Below are 26,841 nucleotides of genomic sequence, written 5' to 3' on the forward strand. Positions count from 1 at the left end.
AAGAACAGCTCTGCAGGCAGGTCTCAGTGCAGCAGATTCTGCAGCTCACAGCCTGGCCTCTATCAGGGTGAGATGCTTGCCCTGATTACACTCTTCTGGCCTCCCTCCCAAGGTGCAGCAGGCAATCCAGGATTCATCTTTCCCGCTCTTCTCACAAAAGCTGGACAAGACTTTACGTAGTCTCAGACTCTAGAGCAGCCATAAAATCCTTGGACAAAAGTGAAACGGAAGGTGTTCTATTCTCATCAGTCCCAGCATTTTCAGGGGTTTGTCCCTCAGGCCCAAGACCTGCCAGGGAGAAGAAGCAGAGGGTACAAGAGACACCTGCCACCACCCTCTGCTTCGGCAGCCACCAGTTCATCAAGACAGGCAGCAACTCTGAGAACTCATTTTAATGGGCAGGTGGAGAGTAGTCTACCAGTTATGAGTGCCATCTTTTTCTTCGATTTTTGAAAAATGTCTGTTCCGTTTCTGTCGTACTTGGAGCCACATCACCACAGTCTGGTAGGTTATAAGCACAGTGGAAGTGGGATATACACTCTGATTTATTTCTACGCCGCAGTCTCCATCCCTCTTCAAGGTCCCCTCTCATGAGACAGTTGCTACAAGAAATACAATCACTCCTCCTTGTAGCAGCTAGAGGAGTTCCCTCATTTGTTCAGGGGAAAAGGGGTTTTATTCCTGATACTTCTAGATCTCAAAAGTAAAAGGGATCTCAAGCCTATTTTAGATCTACAGCAGTTAAATAAGTTCCCAAAAAACCCAAAATAGAAACTCCACATGGTCACAATTGCTTCTATTATTCCTTCCCTGAAAGTGGGGGATGGGTATGCTGCTCTCTACTTGAAGGATGCCTGCTTTCCCATGGTGATTCATTAGAGTCACAGAAAATTTCTGAGATTCATTGTCAGCGGGCACCATTATCAGTTCACACAGCTCCCCTTTGGTTTCCTGGCTGCCCCATGTGTCTTTACAAAGTGTGTAGTAGAGGTTACAGCTTTCCTCCTGAGGTCAGTGGTCCATGTATTCATTTACCTGGACAACTGGATGATAAGAGGTCAGTCCAGGTTGAAGGTGGTATTCAGCATGAACATAATCTGATCCACCTTTGATGCACTTGGCTTGCTGATCAACATAGACAAGACAAGCCTGAGTCCAGTAGAGAAAACAGAATTCATAGGAGTTGTTGAGTCCAGGACCGTGGCCAGGATTGTACTACCACAGGCAAGGTTTCAGGCAATGCAAAGCCTCATTCTGGATTTAGAGGCCTATGCAAATCTTCATAATATAATGCTGCTCCTCTTCCATGACATTCTTGGTGAGCAGTGAAATTGTTAACTTACAAAGTATCATTGTCATCTGAATTGCTCTGAGATATCTCAGAGCAATTGTTCAGGTATCCGCAGACTGCATCTGTTACTTGCTTTAAAGGTTTTGTCTTCAAACATAAAAAAAGAAAAAAAATCTCTAGTTAATGTTGACTGAAGGCAATTGAGAGTTCTGCCCATACTCTCCTAGGGACTGCATCACACATTTAGGGAAACTTTGCCATAACATAATTGGTTTCTTCCATCTCTGTTTTTCATAATTCTATACCAGTTCTATAGATGCTCCTCTCTCATCACTCTTTGGATCCAGCAGCTCATCCCAACCTGGGCACTGAGGTGGGTTTGGAGAAGTGAGTAAAGTGTTGGAAGTCACAAAGTACAGAGTTCTAATCCTGGCTCTGGCATTGAATCACTGTGTGGCCTCCGGGAATTCTTTGTTTCTTTATCGGTAAAATGGGAATAATAATACTCTTGTCCTGCAAGGGAGATGTGGAGATAAATTCAGTAATGAGAGCTCTAGAAAAGACCATAAGGAAAAGAATCAGTATTCAGAGCAGTGTTTAAATTGTGTGGAAGAAAATAAAGCATGGAGCAACACGTTGAACTATGGGGATAAACCAAAACACAGAATGGTTGAGCACTGTGCATTTGAGTGAAGCAGGAGAGCTGTGGGGCGAAAGTATGTGATCGTTTAACTGAAGATTGTATCAGAATGCATATGAGATATGAGGGCAGAAATAAAGTTGCATTGGCACTGTGCTTGACTTTGCAACCTACATGATGTGTGGGTTTTTGTTTTGTTTTGTTTTTAAGATAACTATACAGTTGTGTGTCCTAGGAAAGTCTATGTGGGTTGGGGTTGTGAAGCACAATCTGTAAAATGAGAACACTTGTAAGCAAGTCTGCTTAATTCAACCACAAATTAGTAAAGCCATCAACATAGAAGTGTTGATTCAGTTTGAGTGTTGCTATCTCTAGAAAAGACTTAAATAACTACTCTTCAACAAATATTTATGGTTTTCATTTGAGGTAACTGATCTTTTAAACATTTTGAACGTAAACAACTGCAATGTTTTTCTTTGAGTGCTTCCTCGTGTTAATTCCATTCTAGGTGTGTGCGTGCCCACGTGCACAGCCGTCGCATATTTTTTGCCTTACTGGTATCCATAGGGCCAGTCATGGCACCCTCTGGAGTGCTGCACTCATGCATCAGTATATTAGGCACCACCGGCCCTGCACCCCCTCAGTTCCTTCTTACCGCCCGTGGTGGTTTGTCAGAGCCTCTTCCCCTTGCTTTGCAAGTGATCAGTAGTGTTTTCCTAGTGCTATTCCGCCTTCTTTTGTATACAGTTATTCACTGTAGTTAGTTAGTCATTAGGTGTTAAGTGTAGTGGTTAGTAAGTTAGAGTCCCTTTTGGGACTTTGCCCCAAGACAGGGCATACGCTGGTCTCTGGGCTTTAAGCCTTGCTCAGTGTGCAAGGATCTGACTCCCAGGAGCAGTAGGGGATCCAGGCACCCGATACTGCCTCCCACGGCTGAGGGGGCTAAAGATCAGAGAGCCCCACTGGTGCTGCATATGCTGATGGAAGCTGCAAAAGCCCATCCACCACCCTGATAGGGGTAAACCAAGCATGGGACCACCTCAGAGGGCAGTAGTGCACCACCGATCCCCCAGAGCAGAGGCCAAGGTCCCTAACTCCGCACCCTAGGTCCCCAGTTAGACGGCTTAGCTTGCTGGCATCACGGGCAAGATGCAGATCACCCACAATGGGACATTGGTCCCTGTATGCCTGGCACTGTTCGCCCTCCTGCCAGATGACACTGCAGCACAGATCTCGCTCCCCAATGTCATGAGACCGATGCGCTTCACAGCACCGGTCCCTGCATTCCCGATACCGGTCCGCTGGCAGGGGCCAATCTCCCCACTCAGGGCACCGCTCCCCTGCTCCGAGGGCCAGCCACCATACTCAGGCGTCCACAGTTCCTCCCTGGTCACTGGAAGGGGACTCTAGCACCTCGCCAAGGCAGCACCAATCTCAGGCAGATCGGTCTTTGCTCATGACATGACGGTCTGGTTTCTTATCCTCACGTCCAGTACCCCGTCCCTCCTTGGGACCTGAGTCTCATGCTGTCGTGGCTCATGGGTCTCCCACCCCTTCGAGCCTCTGGCTTCCTGCTGTCTTCTCCTCCTATCTTGGAAAGTTTCTTTTCTGATGTCAATCACATCTGCCCACCAGGTCTCTGACCTTAGGGCAGTTACCTCGGAGCTGCCCTATAGAGATTTCTACAAGGACAAGGTTCAGCTGAGTCCGCACCCGGTTTTCCTGCCCAAGGTGCTTACAATTTTCATAGGAGTCAGGGTATACATTTGCCTGTCGTCTTTCCAAAATCTCATAAATTGGAGGAAGAGCACAAATTGCACACTCTGGACGTCAGAAGGGCTCTGACCTTCTACATCGAAAGAATCAAGCCATTCCGTAAGTCAACACAAACCTTGTTGTGGCGGCAGACAGGATGAAAGGTTGTCCAGTGGATGTCCTCTTGGATCACCGCCTGCATCCATTTCTGTTATGGTTTGGCAAAAGTGTCTCCACCGGTGATTGTAACCGCCCATTCGACGAGGGCGCAGGCCTCATTGGCAGCTTTCCTTGTCCAAGCGCTAAGTCAGGACATCTGCAGGGCTGCTACCTGGTCATCTATCTACACGTTCTCGTCTCATTACGCGCTTACCCAGCAGGCCCAAGATGATGCTGGATTCGGTAGAGCAATGTTGCAAGCCGCACGACTGTGAACTCTGAGCCCACCTCCGTGGATACTGCTTGTGACTCACCTTGAATGGAATCAACATGAGCAAGCACTCAAAGAAGAAAAAACGGTTACCAATGATTCCCTGACTATAATGGTAGTTTAGAGGGACACTTTTTTTTAAATTGTTAGGGTTGGTGACAGCAGTTAAGGGACCACTCTTTTTAGCAGGGAATAGTTAGGATTCTTTTCTTTATATGCAAGTGTCTTGACAATAGGCATCTTAATATAGAGGTTTTTTAAAAAAAAATTAGTAAATGTTAAGAGTTATAAGAATTAAGAATTATAACAATTCATGAGATGAAGTAATGAATGTTGTCTGAAAACCGTTGCAGATGGCATGCTGGACTTAACATGTCATCTTATTTTTACTTTAAACCCCAGTGAACACTAATAATACAGTAAAAGATAAGGACGGACTTGTTAGAAAATGGGTATAATTTACATGTGAAAGGTAAAAGCAGCACTGTGCTTTTTAGGTGACACTAAGAGACCCCAAATATTTTAGCTTATTGAGGTGCGAGCACTTATGGCTGAAGTAAATATTGTGGAATTCATTTAAAAATGCATGTTCATCTGTAGAATTTCTAGTCTTAGTTTACGTGCTCAAAGTGCATTTTTTTGCTTTTAATGATTTGACAGTAGTCATTAAAATACTAAATCCGTTGTAGTTTTCATAACATATTTACATCGATGTGTTTAATATAGTCTACAATGGAACTGAGTAGAGAAGAGAAGTCAAAACCCAACTTTACTAAGCATCTGTGTCTTTCAAGTCATATGAATAAAATGACACACTTGGAAGGTCATAAATAAGCACTTCTACCATAAGGCAGTCCCATAAATACCCTGTATGCAGATGCTTAACTTAGTAGAGGTAAATACTCCCGCTGATGTTAATGGAACCATTCAACTGTATAAAGTGCCTGTGCATGTTTTTAGGATCAAGGTCTAAATTAACAAAATATATGCAATTGTTAGTGTCCAGCTGTCAGAATTAGTGTTCATTACTGTTCAAGTGTCTAGTTAGAATTGTTTTTAATGCTGCTTTTCCAATGTTATATCTCTTGCCACTGTTCTTACTGATCAATGTAGTTTAAGAATGGTATTTGATGTTTTTTTTTAATCCTTTCCTTAGCATAATTTTAGTTCTTGCACTGATACCTGTACCAGTGTAGAAGGGTGTAAGATATGTCATCTTCAGAAGTGTGTTCACGCATCCTGGACATTAATACATGTAATAGGGCACTTCAGTGCACAGGTACATGCACATGCATGTGTACAGAATTTTATGCTCCCCGTTCTGAAAATATATTCCTGAAACTTGTGTTTATTGAATTCTGCTCATACAGCTGAGAGGCTGGAATTAGCATTTAATCTTTTATTCAACATAATCAGTGGAAACTGTAAAGATTAACATGTTTAATAAAATAAAAATACTGTCTTCACTACAAGCCTCTAAGAAGTCTCTCTTGTATTTTGTACTGTTGTTTGGTATGACGTCAGTGATGTAAAACCTATTATTCTTTATGTAGTAATAGTGCTCAATTAAGATTGAAAATACTGGAGAAATGTTGACATTGTCAAGCAGTCACTAGCGGCTATGTTAATTTTTTTTCTGTAAGTTCAGGATGTGCTGATAATAGTGTGAATATACATGAAAATGGATTAGAACATACGTTCCTCTATTCCGCACTCTGTATGAACAGTAGGGAACTCAGACCGCTTCTTTGCATCCCTTGTCTGAAGACAGAAATTTTGGTCGTCAGCTGTATTATTTCTGCGTATCATCTTCTCAGACTATATGAAAGTGACTGACTTTCACGCTATGCCATTTGGTAAATGCTTAAGTTTGGGAAGTAGATGAAAGCAAACTGTATTGTGACACTATAATGCTGATATGGAAGGGCCCTCTACCTCTTCAACCAAAGAGAGACCACTAAATTTATTTTATTGGCGCTAAGATAAAATGATCCTGCTTGCCTGTCTGCTACATATAATTAAATAAAATGTAACTTCCTGCCAACTCACATGCTTAAACTTCCAAACTAACTTGTACACCTGTAGTTTTGTTTTTTCGTTCCCTTTCTGAAAGAGAGTTGACTAAAGATATGAATACCATCAGAATCTTTCTGTTGGCTAGGGTATTTATTTAATGAAAAATGAGTAGTCATGTATACTGAAAAAGATGCATATTTTGAAGATTTGCCTTCCAGCAGTTGTATTGAGGATACAAGTGGACTACTGCATATTTCTAACTGTAAATAATATTCTCCAGTGCAGTTTCTTACCAAGATGGAATTTTTCAGATTGTATGTGAGAAATTATCTGACAAGGGGAGAAATACTACAGTGAATAGTCCCTGATGAACTAACCAAATTCTTTTAGGCCCCTTTGAAAATCCCAGCTTATGTGAATGAATACTGAATTTGAGAATGTAAGAGGGAAAAGGATAGCATTTCTACTATATTGTCATATTTCCCATATTTTACATTGTTAAATAGCATTCAGTTGGCAGGAGACTGCAGTGCCATATTAATCACATCTCAACAAGGAATCGGTGACATCTTCTAGTTTGAAATTAGGGCAAAATTATTTTTATAGCTTTGAAAAACTAAGGTGTCTTTCCCCTAAGTATTCATGTGAGGTGGTGGTGGTAATGGTGATCTTTACTGTTAAATTACTTTTCCCTTTTTAAAGAGTCAAATTAGTTGAAGTCCGTCTGGCTTTCAAATTTTGTGTTCTTTGAAGGGAGAACCTATATAGAATACAGCTTGACATCTAGATGGCTTTCCTCAGAAAGTAGTGTAGATGTTTCACTTAAAGTTAATAAAAGTAAAGTTGATCCTGCAGACATTTGTCCATGTGCATAATAGGCTCATGTGAGTATTCTCATTGAAGTCAAGCATATGCATAAGTGTTTGCTAAGTCTGGGCTTATACATTTCTTGTACCTCAAAGCTTAACAAGGCACAGTTGTTTTGTCTTGTTGCTCTGGCTTAATTTCATAAACTTATACAGCTTCCCCGAAATGTGTATTGATATTGGTGCCCTAACTGGTGGTGACAATTTGAAATGGCTAATTTAAGACAGACTTGCAAAGTTGTGTTCATCTTTGGTGAGCAATTCTTGTTGCTGTGGATGACATAAGGGTCATACCCAGGGCATACTTATGATTCCAAACTTCTGTTATGAATCTTGGGATCTTAGGCAGCTGGCACAAGGTTGGGCCATGCTGAGGCCAGTGTAGCTTGTACCTCAGGCCCAATGTGGAATAGAGAGGCTGTAGGATTGGAAGCACAATGGTGGCTTAAAATGGTTTGCAGAACAGCTAAACATTTGACTCACAGAAAACAGATTCCACTGTTCCTTCTTAGTGAGATTACACTAAACCAAAAAATAGAGAATTTAATTAAGAGCTGTGAAAATCTCCTGCTGTTTCCTGTTTGTGCCTGCAACTCTATTTTCCTGTCTTGATAGATGTCATCAAGCTTTTTCCTTTTGGAATTTGTCATTAAAACAGCAATCCCCTTGCAATTACACAGGTGCTCGATCCATATCAATGGATGTTTTGACATTTCAGATATTTTAAAACATTCCTTTGTAATTTTCTTGTGTAATTTATATATGCTGATTAAGTTAATGAAGTAGTAAAAATCAGCAAAATTCTACTTTGGACTATAAATACACCATGCAAAAGGAAGACTGGGTGATTTCCAAAGCACAGACTAACATCAGTGAAAAGTTAGCAAGTCCTGGTGACTAGGTCACAGAATTAGACCCCATCAGTGCTGTTGCAAACCTCTTAAGATCTCTGATTGTTGATTAAAGAAATGCTTTGATCTCAAAGGATGCAAATACCACCTGCAGCAATTGGGGAGCTGACTGAGGATTTGAAATGTAAGAGTTGTTGGTTTTATAGATAAAGTCTCAAGAGACTATATGCAATAGAGATTTTTTTTTTCAAACTTTGACAGTATGGGGTAACAGCATCTCCTGTCTTGGAAGCTGTCTGCTTCATCTAGAGTGCAAAAGCTGCTCAGAAAGAAGACAAGGAAGGAGGGACCAAGATTTCACTTTGTAACAATCTTAAGAACAGCCAGACTGAACATAAGAGCAGTCATAATGAGACTTGCTTCTCTGTAGGGAATATACACTTGGTATTATTCAGGCATATCATAAGTCGTGCTAAATTCTAGAGATGTTAAATCTATAGAGCCCTGCACAGATACAAAATTTCTATCCACAAAAGAAGTCCACAGATGTGGATATAAAGTAGAAATCTGCAGATTTGCTGAGCTTTATAAATCAATATTATGCTTTGAAAATTTCTCAATGACTGCTATCAGAACTTAAACCATTTCACAGATGTTAAGCTTTGCAACATTATGATTCTCTCCTGGGTGATACATAGCAATATCCCTTTTTTACATGTGAGGAAACTGAGGTCAGACTGGATAATGTGTCCAATTACAAGTTACAAATTGGTAATGTCCAGGTCAGGACTAGAATCCAAGTCTCTTGTCCTCAGGACCATATTTTACAAAGGAGTAATATCTTGCAAGGTTAAATGTTTGTTTTGCAGTGCAGGGGTGCATGATTGTGTTTGCAAAGGCTTACTTTGAAAAACCTGGGGTGATTGTTGGGGGATAGAGAAGATGAAAGCTCTTCAAGACACTACCAGACTTCTAAAGGTGAAGGCATTGGGGCTTCTTGTGTATAACTGTAGTGTTCACTGATAACTTAATTTGTGTATATGTACAAATGTGTGCTAAGGGGAAGATATTCAAAGGCACAAATGTCAGTTACATGCCTTACTTTAAATAGTATGTAGGTGTCTGATTGCCATTTGTGCCTTCTAAAAATTGACCCCTGTATTCTTAGTTGCACACTATATAATAAATATATCTGAGAACCTCTTCTCTGGGTTTTGTGTAGTTTATTTCATGTAATTATCCACTGAATAAAAATCTGTCCACCCTCTTTTTTTCCCTGCCGTGTTCTTCAGCCTTAAAATATTAGCACCAGTAGGAGTCATAGCTGACAGCAGGAGAAAATGATTGGAAAAGGATGGGGTTGGAACCTAGCTCCATCTCTCAGCTATGCCAGCCGTTGAACAAAAATGTTATGTCTCCAAATACAGAAGTACGTTGGATTGAAAGCTCCCACTGGTGCTAGCTAGAGCCACCCTTATTTTTAGCTTTGTTTGTTGACTTAACATATAGTCCCTTTGTGAGGTAGTGAAATGAAATATTTGGGCTGCTAGAAGTTCAGGTTGTTGAATCAAAACGGTACTGGTAGAACAGTGTGTGTGACCTTATAGCTGAGTTCCCCAGCATCTTTTCTAGTTACCTGCTTGCCCAATTCTTCTCTTGTGCCCATGTAAAATTGGGAGTAACTCTGTTGAGAACAATGGAGTTACAGCAGTATAAATCTAGTGTGAGAAGAGTATCAGGGACATGATATACAGCTTTTATTTCAATGCCAGATGAATGGGTATATTTCTTCTGCACTGTAATAAGTATTTTACTATGGATGATGCTTTCTGTGTAAATGGATTGTCCTGGATAATTCATTGGTGCATTGACAACATTGTATTGCTCTCAAAATTTGTCAGTATAAGTTTTGGGGGAAAGAATACAACTTGAAATATGGTTCATTGTACCCTATTACAGCCATTGCCACAATAAGGAGTGCAGCACTAGTACATTACTTATTTGGTTTTCTTTTTGCTAGTTTAAATACGTACTCTGTTTAAAAATGTGGTCTGGTATTGCTAGCATCGAATTTCTGTAATACACAAGCCATCACAATTTGCACTTGTTGGAGACGGAGAGGCCAAGGAACGAATAGCCGTGGAGACAGATGCAATATCTGTCTTCTCCAGGGTGACGTGAGGAAGCTTGTATTGACATCTTCCTGCACTGTCAACATGTTTGGATAAATAAATTCTGCCCTCCAAGGCTGTCAAACATTTCACACTGACTAAATTCACAAAACAGCATTGTTTTCTTGTTCAGTCAGGCCAATGTAAAGAAAAATAAGGTTTGAAAAGCACGAACTCCCAGTATTACCCATGATGTAGATGAAAGTGTATCCAAAGGCCTTAGTAGTCTCCAGTGTTGTAATAAGACCTCGCGCTCACTTGCTCGCGCTCTCTCTCTCTCTGTTGTAGACAGAATAAATCACATTATTTACCAGCACATGAGATCCATGTGACGATTACCTTGTTTTGTTTGACACACAAGCAAAAAAGATTACTGTTTCTAGTCTGTGGATTCAAGGACAAGAATAAGTGTCTTTTTAACATTGGCTTTAACAGCCAATATCCCTCCTTTTTTCCTCTTGTCGTTTTTTTTATCTTTTTTAAAGCTCCTGTTCCTCCCAACAAAACCACAGTCTACTTCTAATTTTGAATTTCCCTCCTTCAATCCATGTGTCTACAATATTAATGCTTTAATGAAAGCGTGTGCATGGTTTCTTCGATATCTTACAGATGTAGTATAGCTTTTATCCTTGATGTAATGAACATTTTCTCAGAATGTTGGGGAGGAAGGACTTATCTTCACTAGAAAGCTTTACCAGCAAAAGTTCCGCCAGCATAACACTACCTACAAAACTGTTTGGAAGATTGTGTTAGCACCTGGCTGATTATGCCAGTACCTGGTCCATACATCTTCAGACTGTATTGGCAAAAGACATGCTGCACTGTGGATAGGCATTCCAGTGTCCTGATGAGCTTTCTATATTTATAACTTTTAAATTGGTATAGACAATTCGAATATGCAGATTTTTGTGGGAGGAAGGGAGAAGAATACAGTGAGAAAGAGGCGGTGTAGTGATCTATTTTTCCAATTCCAGACAAGTCAGATTGTTCCAATTATTCAAAGGCAGGCATAGCAGTACTTCAGTGAAGCTGTAGCTCTTCCGTAACCGTACACTTCATGTTGAATCTGATTCAATTCTATGGAAGCTGTAATTCAAAATGATTTTTCTCATGTGGGACCTGTGAAATTTTTCAGAGTTGTTCAACCACATCAGCAGCAGCTGTTTGATGAAGAGGAGTTACCAGCAAATGAAAATGAAGATCAACCTGGTCCATCCAAACGGAAACGCCAGCCAAGTATGTCCGAGACGATGCCACTGTACACGCTATGTAAAGAGGATTTAGAGAGTATGGATAAAGAGGTGAGCTAAACTAATTGTCAGGATTCTAACAGTATAATTGAGTTAGTCAGTTATGCATAATAGTATTTAACTCTGTTAAATTATGCACATACATGAAATGATTTTGCATGTTACCAGGTGCATGTAACTACTAATGGGGAAAAGCCAACTTACAGTAACTTGAAACAAAAATATTTTAATTGACCTAGAAATACAATTTTTTCAACACTAAGCTGTGCTGTAAAACAAATGTAAACTATGCCACTATAAATAGTTTCATGGATGTAGGCCTGTAAAGTAGTTATTTCACATCAATATAATTTTGGCACAAAAGAAAATGTATGGGATCTTGGTGCATGTTAGTTATGTAAAATATTATACATTGTCACATTGAATTTCATATAAATGAGGACCTAAAAACCCTTAAGATCACTGATTTAAAAAAAAAAAAAAAAAACCCATCTGCTAGTGTGTGACCTTTCAGAAGGAGCCATAGTTTCCTTTTCAACCTTGTGTAACTGGCATTCAGTAATACATGCATATTTGCCTAAGAAAGGAAAAACAGCTGTTTCATGGGGAGTTGGATATGTGCATTGTTTGATTCTTAAATTATGGTGAAGGTGACTTCAAACTTAGTTTCACCGACCAATGAAAGTCAGTGGGGTATCGGAGTAATCCTTTGGAAATAGGCTCATGTTCAATGTCAACTTCACAGACCTTTTAAAAACTAGAAGTACCTTGATTTATTGTTGTTGATTTGTGTAAAATTCTAGATTTACTGGTATTTCTAATGTCTATTTAGATTCTATAGTATACATTCTAGGTTTAATTGACACTTTTTTTTTAAAAAGTGCTGTGTAAAACAGTGAGTATTACATGGTAAAATGGATCAGATGCAAAAAAACAAGGCCACTTCATGGAAGGCAGTAAGATAATGTTCTTAATTACAAAATAATTACAATGAACTGTTACAAACTGAATTTACCATCTGAGGGTATTGTGAAAGGTTAAGATGCCAACCCCTGAGCAAAAGATGTGTATTCATTAAATGCACTGAGAATATCTCCTTTAACTTAATTTTCCAGCTCTTGTTCGCATCACAAATCAAACAGTAAACATAGAAGGGCAGTATATATTAAATAATAATTTTTTGACGTTAGTTGGGACTGGTATTGTTTGCAACTCCATCTCTGCTTGGAGTCTTTGGAATGCCATCTTAGAGATGGATATCATATTTTCCATACAGCTTGGTCAAGAGTCTGCCTTTCCTTTTGCATGCTGGATTGAAAAGTATAATGAACACTCCCGTTTACATCACATTTGTTTGCTGGTTCTCCCAAATAATCAAATATTATTATTTATAGCACCTGTGGTCCCTAGTTAAAGACCCAGACTGCATTGTCCTACGTGCTGTACAAACACAGTAAAGGGACTGTTCCTGCACCAAAGAACTTTACAATGTAAGTGTAAGACAAGAGATGACAGATGGATACAGACAGACATACTGGGGTTGGCGGGGGGGGAAGGAAGTACAAGGAAACAGTGAGACACTATTGGTCATCATTGGTCAGCTCAGTACACCACCAGCTTAGCTGTTAAGCTTTTTGTAGGCACCACAGCAAAAAAGTTTTTGGATTTTTTTAGGAGGTTTTTGAATTAGAATAATGTATCAGTTTTGCAGATGTTTACAGGAAGCTCCTTCCAAGCATGAGGGATGGCATGAGAGAAAGCAGATTTCAAACAAGTATGTTGGAAAATTTAACAAGTGTGTGATGGAGGCTGGCATTGTGGGCGGAGGTAGGCATGAAGGACAGATGATAGGTGGGGTAGGGATAGGCTATAAAAGGGCCTTGAAAGTGAAGTAGCTTACTTTATGATAGCTGAGGGTAGAATTTTCTGTTAAGTCATTTCTTAGAGAACCTTTCTTGACTCCTTACTACTTGGACCATCTCTGAAGTGACTGTTCCAAACTCTCTATGTTCATTCCTCACACTTCCATATTTTTCCATGTGCAATGTAAGGGCTGAATAATGGTCATCTGACAAGAGCAAGCTGCTTATAAGTGTGTTGTGATAGGAGTAGCTATTTTTCTGAATATGGACTGCATTGCTTGCTTTCCTGTTCCTGTGCATGTGACTACTTTTGAGGGTCTCTTGTTTCATGTTTCATCAGGTAACTTAAACTTTTCTTCCAACATCTGGCTCCCAGATGACACAGCTAATCTTCCATTGCTTGGATTTTTCATGTAGGAGCCCTGATGATGAGATTACTTGAACAGGCAATGCTCTCAAGAACAAATGTGATTCTGTGCGAAGTCTAAGAGTCATTGTAAGGAAGTGGTGTCACCTCTCCAATCCAAAGCAGCCATTTATCTCTGGTTATGTCACTTGGTCCTTCTCACCTGTGCTATTCATAGCTGATCTTCTGGTTAAGCCAAATATGATATTAAAAAGCATCAGGAGTACAAAGAATCATAACCTCTGTTCTGACATTTTTGTGCTGAATTTGGAATAGTAATTTTGTGGGGAGAGCTGTAGAGGTAACATGGGACTTATTATGGAAAAGTACTGAAAGCATAATACAGGGAGATTGGTCTGTCTAATACTTCAGATAATGATCCAGATTCCTTCAATGACTTGAAGGATTTCAGAATGCCCTGAAATGACAGAAATGCCTGTAATCAGCTCTATCGTGTTTAAATTACGAAGTTACAAGTGACACACGAATGAAACATTAGAAACTTCAAAGTTTTCTTCTATTCTTTGTATTCTGAAAGAGCTAAATGTATTCTAGAGTTCTAGGTGCATTACAAACAAGAGTGTGTACTCTGCAGTTTTCCATTAGTTTTTCCTGGTTCTCTTACAGCACCCATTAAATTGAGATACTTATCTCTTTTAGTTGATTACTGAGTATTATTGATAACTCATTCAGTGTTTGTTTGAAAAATCTTTTCTGTAGTTTTTCATTAGATAGACTGCCATTTCTTAACAGTACTTTTTAAAAGTGTGTTTATTTCTTCTGAATGTTCTGACTGAACTACAGGGTGAATGTTTGTACAGAAAAATGTAAGACTTACAGATTATAGAAACATATCCGTTAAGATCAATACTGTATGAGAACCTCAGTATCTGGAACCTTGTCTTGCCATCTTATCCTCATCAGTTTCTTCAGACAGCCCTTGTGAAAGTGATTCAGCTTCATAGCATGGCGTCTATACACAGTCCAGGTTTCACATGCATACACATCAGAGTTGGCAAGTATTACATATATATGTGTGTGCATGTGATGATACTATGTGGCATGCAGGAGACATGGTGGAATTTGAACACTGAAAGCACAGCTCTTGAGAAAAGACACTGCCTGTTAATGGTCCAGCCTAACAGCAAAGAACTTTGCTCTTTCTTCTGCTCTATCAGCTTCTCTTACAGAAATCATCAGAGGTCACCGGTGTGTAGCTAGGAAGTGGAGGCAAGGACAAGGAAAATCAAAATGAACCAAAATTAACTACTAAAAGTGAATTTAAGATAAAAAATGACCTGTAGGAATTTTACCTCTAAACCCCTAATGATCTCCCTGTAACTTGAAAAAGAATGCATCAAAAAGAAATGCACTCTGTATCAAAGTGAATTAAGTGTGTAGTGTTCGACAGCATGGGAAATTTGTTGTTCTAGTGCCAAAAAAAAAAGTGTTGGGATTAGGATTATCTTTAAGCATTTAAGCCTCCAAGAATTTTTTCACTGTAACTAATAAAGAACTTCAGTTAGTAAAGTCTGTTCATGGAGGAATCTGCTTCTCTTGCAACTAATTGCAAATAGATTTATGGAACTAACTTTTTTCCTCCCCTTGTTTGCAGTAGAAAAGCAAATGCACATAGCTGTAGAGTATCATCCCAACAAGATGGAAGGATGTTCACAAATTGGAAAACGTCCAGAGGAGAACAACAAAAATAATTAAAGGTTTAGAAGACATGACCTATGAGGAAAGATTGAAGAAAATGGGTTTGTTTAATCTGGAGAAGAGAAGACTGAGAGGGAACATAAGTGTTCAAGTGCATAAAAGGTTGTTAACCTCTGAGGAAAGGACAAGAAGCAATGGGCTTAATTTGCAGCCAGGGAGATTTAGGTCGGACATTATGAAAAACGTACTGTCAGGTTTGTTAAGCACTAGAACAAATTGCCTTGGGAGGTTGTGGAATCTCCATCACTGAAGGTTTTTAAGAACAGGTTAGACACACCCCTCAGGAATGGTCTAGTATTGTTTAGTCCTGCCTTGAGTGCAAGGGTCTGGGCTAGATGATCTATTGAGGTCCTTTCCACTCCTACACTTCTGATTCCTCAGAGTAGGTGCATTAAGAACAGCTCCACCTCCTGCCCCCCACCCCCAAAAATCCTTCTCCAAAACCCAGCCTTTTCTTTCATATGGATCATATGTATCTTTTCTATTTTAGCCCACGTACAGATCTTTTTTTACATTAAATAAGCAAGAAGTAATAAAATTACCAATACTTGACAAGATTACCAGTATCCTTGTACATTTAGAAACCAAGTTTATCACATCCTTTTCAAACCAGTGTTTCTAAGCCTCTTAGATATTAAGAAAACTATACTTCTAAGATTGTCCTTCTATTTAATGGCACTAGGAGAGATTTCTGTGAAATGTATCAAGTATACATTTAAATAGTTACCCTTTTTTAATCAAGTAAAATTTATCTTACTCTCCTCTTGTCTTGTGATGCCATAGATAACCTGTATGCTTGTTGCACAAAATTTCATTGCTGATAGAACTTGGCTTCACATTTGCCTGCAGTGGTTTTTACTTGGCTGTTTGCATGGATATCTATCAGGCAACTGAATAGTGGCTTTCAGCCCGAACAGCTTTGTTCAGATTTTTACCCCTTGAAACAACTTTTTTTTTTAAGACCCACATTTTGTTACCATGTCTTCTCACAGCCCTTTCACTTACTTGTAAAGAGTATTTCTCATTATGAGACCAGTTTGTACAATGAATTTTCATTTGACAGTAAGGCAAGCTATCAAAGCCAGGATTTTCCATCCCATTTCCCTGCTCAGCCTCCAGGGAAGCAATCTTCCCAGTTGTTCTTTTGTCTCCTAGTAGCAGCTGCAGAAAATGACCTTCCGATACCTCAGTTCTCTTGCTATCAATATGGAGTCCATTCTGGACAGAAGTTCCTACTTTCCACTCCCTAGCTTGTGTGGTGATGTCACAGCCATGCCAGACTGAAATAGGAGCAGAAGATAATGAAGCAGATGTTTGCACCACTTGTCAGCAGCTCCTCTCAGCGCTGTAGATCAGAAGAGAACCAGCCCCAGAGGAGCTTCCAGGATGATTTGGCTGATCACATTTATAGGGAAGCCCAGTGATGGGGGGCTCTCATGGAGAATGGAGATGCCAAACCTCTCCTTGGCTCCACTGCATTCTCATCCAGCAGAGCCCTCCTTGCAATTACCATACTCTGGAATAACTGGTCCTGTGCAGCCTACCTGTTGAGTAAGCGTTTCACTTCCCTATTTACCGGAGGTAGAACCCTTTTTGCTGCTGCTGCCACCTCCCACCCTTGAGTTCCCCAGCTCCATCCATCATCTCTAGGATTGTCTTCTCTGCTACCCACAGCAAAAAAAAAAAAGAAAAGAAAATTCTCTTCCTCTCAGACAGGGCTATCTGGGAAGGGGAGAATTGGATCCAAACTTAGTCACACTAAACCCTCCATCTCTTCTGTCTCCTACCAAACTCGGTGGAGATACACTAATTTACACCAGATGAAAATTTAACCCATAATCTGCAAAAGAATACATCACAAAATGTGCATTTTATATTAAAATGGATTTACGTATACACAATGATTCAGCTGAGCAAAACATTCTCCATGTTTTATTGTTTCTAACAAGTACTTGTGCATACCCCTTATACAAAGGTTAATGTCAGAAAAATTGTTGTAATTCATTGGTCCATTTTATTGCTGTCCCTACTACTTCCATCCTGCTAAGCATATTATAGATTTGCCGTTTTGTGTTCTAAATTAGTAAATGTAGCTGTAACTAACATGATGTGAATTAAGGATCAGCATTTCCCTCACAGTTTAATGACAGCTATTATATCCATGACTACTAGCCCTTTGGTTAGTTTAAAATATTAATTGGATGAGATGGATGTGTATCTACTGTAAAATGACAGTTGCCTTGAGCTCACTTACACACATGGCTCTACCAAATTCACTGTCCCTTTTCATAAATTTCACGGTCATAGAATTTAAAAAATCTTAAATTTCAGTGTTGAAAGAAAGCATGAATATGTATATTTTAAATGGAAAAATATAAACCCGTAGACCCCTTAAATTTACAAAAGCAGATGGGGAAAAAAAATTGTTTTCAAATCTCATTGAATGTGAGTATGGAGCATCCATTACAATCTACATACCACACAGACTATGCTGACGGCTTGTGCCACATGCTGTCAAAGAAACTGCGGAACCACCTGATCAACATCCTCTACAGCAAACAGGGAAAGGTTAAGAATGAGCTCTCAAAACTGGATACTCTCATAAAAAACCAACCTTCCACACAAACTTCCTCGTGGCTGGACTTTACTAAAACTAGACAAACCATTTACAACACACACTTTGCTTCTCTACAAAAGAAAAAGGATACTAAACTATCTAAACTACTACATGCCACAACAGTGGTTCCCTTAACCCACCCAGTAATATTGTTAATCTATCCAGCTATACTCTTAGCCCAGCAGAAGGATCTGTCCTATTTCAGCGCCTTTCCTTCTGCCCCTCCACCCCCATGAATATGATACAGTTCTGAGGAATATTTCCAATACCCCTCTGACTTCTACGTAGAGTGCTTCCGCCGACGTGCATGGGCTGAAATTGTGGAAAAGCAGCATCACTTGCTCCATAACCTCAGCCGTGCAGAACACAATGCCATCCACAGCCTCAGAAACAACTGACATCATAATCAAAAAGGCTGACAAAGGAGGTGCTGTCGTCATGATGAATAGGTCAGAATATGAACAAGAGGCTGCTAAGCAGCTCTCCAACACCATTTTCTACAAGCCATTACCCTCTGATCCCACTGAGGGTTACCAAAAGAAACTGCAGCATTTGCTCAAGAAACTCCCTGAAAAAGCACAAGAACAAATCCACACAGACACACTCGTGGAACCCTGACCTGGGGCATTCTATCTGCTACCCAAGATCCATAAACCTGGAAATCCTGGACACCCCATCATCTCAGGCATTGGCACCCTGACAGCAGGATTGTCTGGCTATGTAGACTCCCTCCTCAGGACCTACGCTACCAGCACTCCCAGCTATCTTCGAGACACCACTGACTTCCTGAGGAAACTACAATCCATCGGTGATCTTCCTAAAAACACCATCCTAGCCATTATGGATGTAGAAGCCCTCTACACCAACATTCCACACACAGATGGACTACAAGCCGTCAGGAACAGTATCCTTGGTAATGTCACAGCAAACCTGGTGGCTGAACTTTGACTTTGTCCTCACTCATAACTATTTCACATTTGGGGACAATGTATACCTTCAAATCAGCAGCACTGCTGTGGGTCCCCACAGTATGCCAACATTTTTATGGCTGACTTAGAATAACGCTTCCTCAGCTCTCGTCCCCTAATGCCCCTACTCTGTTTGAGCTACATTGATGACGTCATCATCTGAACCCATGGAAAAGAAGCCCTTGAGGAATTCCACCATGATTTCAACAATTTCCATCCCACCATCAACCTCAGCCTGGACCAGTCCACACAAGAGATCCACTTCCTGGACACAATGGTACTAGTAAGCGATGGTCACATAAACACCACCCAATACCGGAAACCTGTTGACCACTATTCCTACCTACATGCCTCCAGCTTTCACCCTGACCACACCACATGATCCATTGTCTACAGCCAAGCTCTACGATACAATCACATTTGCTTCAACCCCTCAGACAGAGACAAACACCTACAAGATCTCTGTCAAGCATTCTTACAACTACAGTACCCACCTGCTGAAGTGAAGAAACAGATTGACAGAGCCAGAAGAGTACCTAGAAGTCATCTACTACAGGACAGGCCCAGGAAAGAAAATAACAGACTGCCACTAGCCATCACCTTCAGCCCCCAACTAAAACCTTTCCAACACATCATCAAGGATCCACAACCTATCCTGAAGGACAACCCATCACTCTCACAGATCTTGGGAGACAGGCCAGTCCTTGCTTACAGACAGCCCCCCAACCTGAAGCAAATACTCACCACCAACCACACACCACATAACAGAACCACTAACCAAGGAACCTATCTCTGCAACAAAGCCTATTGCCAACTGTGCCCACATTTATTCAGGGCATCATAGGGCCTAATAACATCAGCCACACTATCAGAGGCTCGTTCACCTGCACATCTACCAATGTGATATATGCCATCATGTGCCAGCAATGCCCCTCTGCCAAGTACATTGGTCAAACTGGACAGTCTCTATGTAAAAGAATAAATGGACACAAATCAGACGTCAAGAATTATAACATTCAAAAACCAGTTGGAGAACACTTCAATCTCTCTAGTCACTCGATTAGAGACCTAAAAGTGGCAATTCTTCAACAAAAAACTTCAAAACCAGGCTCCAACGAGAGACTGCTGAATTGGAATTAATTTGCAAACTGGATACAATTAACTTAAGCTTGAATAGAGACTGGGAGTGGATGGGTCATTACACAAAGTAAAACTATTTCCCCATGTTTATATCCCATCCGCCGCCCCCCGCTGTTCCACAGACGTTTTTGTGACCTGCTAGAAATGGCCCGCTTTGATTATCACTACAAAAGGTTCTCCCTCCCTCCTCCCCTGCCCCCCCCGCTGGTATTAGCTCATCTTAAGTGATCACTCTCCTTACAGTGTGTACGGTAAAAAGAAAAGGAGTACTTGTGGCACCTTAGAGACTAACCAATTTATTTGAGCATGAGCTTCCGTGAGCTACAGCTCACTTCATTGGATGCATACTGTGGAAAGTGTAGGAGATCTTTTTATACACACACAGCATGAAAAAATACCTCCCCCCACCCCACTCTCCTGCTGGTAATAGCTTATCTAAAGTGACCACTCTCCTTACAATGTGTATGATAATCAAGATGGGCCATTTCCAGCACAAATCCAGGGTTTAAGAAGAATGTCGGGGGGGGGGGGGTAGGAAAAAACAAGGGGAAATAGGTTACCTTGCATAATGACTTAGCCACTCCCAATCTCTATTCAAGCCTAAGTTAATTGTATCCAATTTGCAAATGAATTCCAATTCAACAGTCTCTCGCTGGAGTCTGGATTGAAGTTTTTCTGTTGTAATATCACAATTTTCATGCCTGTAATCGCGTGACCAGAGAGATTGAAGTGTTCTCCAACTGGTTTTTGAATGTTATAATTCTTGATATCTGATTTGTGTCCATTTATTCTTTTACATAGAGACTGTCCAGTTTGACCAATGTACATGGCAGAGGGGCATTGCTGGCACATGATGGCATATATCACATTGGTGGATGTGCAGGTGAACGAGCCTCTGATAGTGTGGCTGATGTTATTAGGCCCTGTGATGGTGTCCCCTGAATAGATATGTGGGCACAGTTGGCAACAGGCTTTGTTGCAAGGATAGGTTCCTGGGTTAGTGGTTCTGTTGTGTGGTATGTGGTTGGTGGTGAGTATTTGCTTCAGGTTGGGGGGCTGTCTGTAGGCAAGGACTGGCCTGTCTCCCAAGATTTGTGAGAGTGTTGGGTCATCCTTCAGGATAGGTTGTAGATCCTTAATAATGCGTTGGAGGGGTTTTAGTTGGGGGCTGAAGGTGACGGCTAGTGGCGTTCTGTTATTTTCTTTGTTAGGCCTGTCCTGTAGTAGGTGACTTCTGGGAACTCTTTGTTTCGTGTTCTCTATGTATATAAATCTCCCCACTGTATTTTCCACTGAATGCATCCGATGAAGTGAGCTGTAGCTCACGAAAGCTTATGCTCAAATAAATTTGTTAGTCTCTACGGTGCCACGAGTGCTCCTTTTCCATCCTGCAACTGTCTGTCTTCATTCCCTGTTTCTGCGCTGAAAACACTTGTCCATGATTAGACACTGCTCTCTCTGAATCCATGGAATTCATTGGAATTGTCAGACAGCACAAGCTAGCCTTGCGAGGTGGGGGATTCCGTCTTCCACTGACTTCCAAAACTGTAGCTCAGACAAAGTACATTCCGTTTCATTGGCAAAATTTTTGTAAGCAGGAATCTCCAGCCTACAATTCTTGTCAAAGCCAGGAATTGCATTGAGATGTTAAATCCACCATCAACAGGTGCATTTGTGCAGGGTCAAAAATATGCACAGCTTTTAGGAACCTTGCTGCAACTTGTTGGAAACCTTTTGATCTGATTTTTTTTCCTACGTAGCTTGACTGTTCCCTACAGCAGTAATATTGTCTGAGCTTCTTTGCCATGCAAGAAAACACCTACTGAGCACTGGCATTTAACTCAACGTTATCAGAGTGATTTTTGTTTGACTGTTCAGCCCAGAACAGTACATCCATTACTTTGTTGTAAGCTTTGTGGACTGTGACATGTCAAGATTCAAACCAACTTAAGTCCATCAGTCCTCTGGCATTCTTGACGACAAACTGAATTTCCTCATTCAGCTCATTGTTTAGAAGGGTTGAAAGTTCTATTAAAACTGGTATTGTACAGCCCAAAACCAGGAAGTCCAACAAGTAATTACTGGCTCTGGGGGAAATGCAATTTTTTGTTCCCCCATTTCAGTCTTACTTGCAATGTATTGCCTGTATCAAAGATACAGCTATGGCAGTGTTTAACGATCTTTTTAATGTAGCTGAGCAGTTTATCAACTTTATCAAACTTGCACCTTCACAGAAACCTTTGGAAGGTAGTTCTGTCATAGATTATTTGCACATGGTAACCAACTCCTTTTTCGCACGTTCCATTGAATGAATTTGCACAGCTTTGGGTGATTAGGTTTTTCCAGCAGTATATTAGCACTTGCAAATGCATCCACGAGTTCCGTTTTAGCTAAATGACAGCTCTTGGTCATTCTCTTTAAAAAGAGAATAAGTTGGGGTGGTTGGGGTTTTTGGGGCGGGGGAGGCTGAGGGGGGGAGAGGTAGAGGATTCATTTTGTTTCCCAGCAGTGCACTATCTGCAACCCTTTCTGTTTTGATGGCTTTCTGAGTCTAAGTGGCATTGAATCATTGCTCGCCGTGTGCGATCCAGCAAAACGTTGTAGCTTGCACAAAACAGTTTGTCACCATCAGTACATGGAATTTGGCTTCCAGATTCTTTCATATGATCCGCTGCAGTAATGATTGTAGAGGTTTTCGATTTACTTTGGACGCTCATTTTAAAATAACCTACTGGAAGACAAGTGAAATTATCTGTTGAAATCACTATGCTACAAAACAACCCTGGATACCTATATCTACCAATCAGTGAGTTGAGCCCTGAGTGTTTGCTGCTGTCAAGTGTCAATCAATAAATCTTGTCAAGTTCATGACCTTTCTTTATATTGAAACAAGCTAATAATCACATCTGGAACCTGTAACTATGCATATAATGGCATTGGATTTTACTGTGTGGTAAAAGTACACAAAAGACCAGATTTCACAGAGGAGACCAGATTTCAATGTCCATGATGCATCTTTCACAGCTGTGAATTTGGTAGGAGCCTACTTATCCAGAACTATGGCTATTAAAATTCTGTTCTTACACTTCAGACTTCAGATGTTCCTTACAAGAAATTTCATTATGCATGGCTTCTTAAAATACAGTACACTATACATTGCATAGAAATTAATTTTTGATTACTTTCTATAAATTGTTAACTTGGTTAGCTTCAAGAATGTGCAGAGGAGAACCAAATTTTCATTGTTCTTGGTAACTCTTCTTTCAGTTGACCCATTGCCCTTCTGGAGGTGTGAGCCATGTTTTAAAAGTTATTGCCTTAATTCTGGGTGAAGTGGTCTGAATTTTTTTCAAGGAAGCAGGATGAGAATGGATGAAAGTATGCATGTAGCAGAGTCTCAAAGTTAATAAATGCAATGGGCTACATTGAAGACAATTATGGGTTGTCTAGGCAATATGACAACCATCATGAAAGTAAGTTTGCCAAAACAACTTGTGTAGCTTGTGCTGTTATTTATGTTGTTCAGATTATTGGTTTGTCTAGACATTTGGCGGAACCGGTTGTATTTCCCATTTTCTGCTCAAGCACTTCCAGTACCTCCTATGTTCCTGCTCTCTTCCTTTTTTAGTTCTCTTCTTGAAAGGTCCCCTTCTGCAGCCTCCTTCCTTTACATGGTCCCTGAACTTAGCCAAGTCTAGGGGTCTTCAGCCCATCTTGTCTGTCAGCTTCCTGTGTAGGAAAGCTAGATGTCTGCATAGTATGGACATTGATCAGAGACCCATTTCTCTCCCTAGTGTGTCCATTCCAGCCAGCTCACAACGTGCAGTGTTCAGCTTTTATTACCTAAAGTTTTAGTAATGCAAGACTATAAATGTCATTTGTTTTTTTTTTTTGTTTCAATATTTTAATTGGCTGTCACTTTAAGTATATGATAGATGTTAAACCTATGGTGCTAGGACTTTGGCATCCAAATACCCCATTGCATACACAGAGCTCATGTGGTTAGCAGTTGCATCAGAAAATTTACATCTATTTTGTAATGAAAATAGACTGCGTAAACTGTTGTGGGAATAAGTACGATGTGCTGCTAATTATTTTCTGGCTAAGACTTTTTTATTTTTGTAGTTCTACACAGGATTAAAGAATGTTTGCTGTTTGGTGGCTTGTAAAGTATAATGTCAGACTGGCTGTCGCACCTATTTTTCTCCTTTGATTATTAGAGAGAACTGTGATAATTGAAGTTGTAGAACACAATTAAGTACATCAACTGCAACCCAATGTCTAAAAGAAAGATCCTAGCTTATTTTGAGTAACAATGAGAAAAAGAAATTAAGGGATGCAACAATTATAAAAGCACTATTTAAATCTCTAGGAATGTAAAAGGTGGTGATTTTACCTGTAGAAGAAAAAAATGAAAACCTAGCCCTGGTCTACACTTGGGGGGGGTTGACCTAAGATACGCAACTTCAGCTACGCGAATAGCATAAGTGAAGTCGGCGTATCTTAGGTCAACTTACCTGGCCATGAGGACGGCGGCGAGTTGGCCACTGCCGCTCCCCCGTCGATTCTGCTTCTGCCTCTCGCGAGCTGGAGTTCTGGAGTCAACAGGGAGCGATCGAGGATCGATTTATTGCATCTAGACGAGACGCGATAAATCAATCTGTGATGGATCGATCACTACCCACCCATAAGAGTGGGAGATGGAGGAACATGGGAGAAGTAGACAGTGGAATAGAAGTTATTTGCTTTCAGATATTTTATATGTTCAGTTCTGAAGAGATTCAGAACATTAGAGAAGACTGGATCTAGACTAGTTCTAATAGTTGTTTATGCAAACTTTCTTTTCAGCTTAAGGGAATTGGAAAAGGTCGTTGACTATGTATTCCAGTAATCAGCATTGATCATCTTCAGGCACTAGAAATCAGTCTAATGGAAAACATTGGAGAATGGAATTAGAAGCCAGTATCATGGCAATTGAAATAAGTAAAGTTAGGAAACAAATGCAGTGCAGACAAATCCGTAGTACAGTTCGAGTTGGTAACTGGCATTTGAAAGATTTATTCACTGTTATCCTAGCAAGTTTTTGTCTGCAGTGTATCAATTTACTGGCCTGGCTCCACAGATTTTTTTTTTCAGTATTTTACCGGTTTTAATGTTCAATATGCTTTTTTAACAGGGCATCTTTACTCAACCATGCTCAAGGCAAAGTGGCTTTTGAATGTATTCTTGCAACAGATTTTTGAAGTACCAAAATGTGTTCACAGGTTTTTAATCATTAAAGCAGGAAATAAATGTGATAGCTGCTTTCATTTCACATCAAATACCAAAATATCATCTCTGTTTATACAAATAGAAAAATCAGTCTCTTTTAGTAAAGAATAACATAGTATACTTAATGCCTGCTCCAGTTAGGGTTTCTGTTTTCTCTATAAAGTTCAGTTTAGGCATTTATAAAAACCCATTCTTCTCTTGAACTTGGTGAATAAAAAAATAGCATGGGGGCAAATTACAGGTATTCTACAATTCTTTCAAAATTGCACCCCTGAAGCATCTGTGGGTTATGTGGAACCTTTTGAAAACCTTTTTGATGTCATTCTGTCAGGAAGAAAGTAGTTGGAGTTTTTATACCTGGTTTTAGCTCATTTGTGGAGAGATCTTTTTTAAAGAATCTTCACTGTATGTGTGCTGTTATGCTACTGGCAAAATGCTACTTAAGGCAGTGAACCCCACACTTCACTGTGGATTTCTAAGATTGCTGTATAGCTTCTATCTTCTGATATGAGATGCTTCCCCAATTAGTCTTAGCAGTGTTCTGATTATGTGGCACAAAATCACTTTTGGCTCTGACTTTTCAGTATTTTCATTTTTAATAAAAAAAAAATCTCATTATTATATGTAAAATGAAGTATAGCTCTTTAATGGGTGCCTCCCAGAGAATAAGTAGTGTAAAAAAGTAATGGTTTATTGAATATTCTTTTCTAAAACCCTCGTGTCACACATCTAAAGGTAAAACAATTTCTTTGTATTCTGAGGATAGTTTACCCTGCCACCTTGGTTTTTGATTGATGATAGAACTCTATGCCTGGTGCCTTCTACCTTAGACCTTTAAAGTGAGGCTTTTAGGTCTGTTTAAGCACAGCTTATTTCTCCAATGAAGATGAGGCAAAACTCTGTTGAAACGGAATTCAGTAACCATACTTTAGCATATGTCCCTACTTAGGCTATAACTTCTAAACTGAATGCAGCTAACCCTGTCAACGCTAGCCTGAGCCATGTTAAAGCACTTTGCAAAATGTTCAGTTAATATAGTGTTATGGTCCTGCGTCTCATCACAGAGTAGCAAAAATTGTTTACTTGTAGATTATGATGAGTATCAATAGGTTAAACATCCTGAGGCTCATGAGCCGCAAGTGGCTGTTTAATGTGTCTCCTGCGGCTCTTTGCAGCATGTGATATTGGTTAATAATTAAATCACACGGTGTTTCAATCTAAGTTATTTAACCAATCAGGATGCTTTTACTATGTGGTTAACAAATTGTAGAATATGTGGTCTGTCATTTTGCTGAGAAATATATAGTAAATGAAACCATGAATTCACATACTGTGGCTCTTTTGGGTAATGTTGATCAGTAATTTGGTTCCTGAATCACTGAGGTCTGAGTATCACTGTGTTACTATGTGTGTGTTTCAGTTACCCTACTCAATTGAAACAGGTTAACTCCAGCATGTCTGTCTGTTCCAGTAGCATTTTGGTCTGCTAGTTGTCTGCTTGTGTTTTTTCTCTAATTTACTTAGCTCTGTTTTGAAGTATACTAATTATTCCAATATAGTTTAACCTAAAGAAGACAGTAGCTTTCAA

At 40.1% G+C, this 26,841-nt stretch overlaps 1 protein-coding gene across 1 annotated transcript in view; it reads left to right on the top strand.

Annotated features, from left to right (window-relative positions):
- Window positions 1–26,841, top strand: part of CTDP1 (CTD phosphatase subunit 1) — a 171,116-nt gene that overhangs the window by 59,137 nt on the left and 85,138 nt on the right. Inside the window, exon 11 of the mRNA XM_048840036.2 lies at window positions 11,156–11,321. Within this exon, the coding sequence (XP_048695993.2) occupies window positions 11,156–11,321 (166 nt within the window). The remainder of the gene's footprint in view (window positions 1–11,155; window positions 11,322–26,841) is intronic.

This window comes from Caretta caretta, chromosome 2 (genome assembly GCF_965140235.1).
Source record: "Caretta caretta isolate rCarCar2 chromosome 2, rCarCar1.hap1, whole genome shotgun sequence".
Lineage (NCBI taxonomy): Eukaryota > Metazoa > Chordata > Testudines > Cheloniidae > Caretta > Caretta caretta.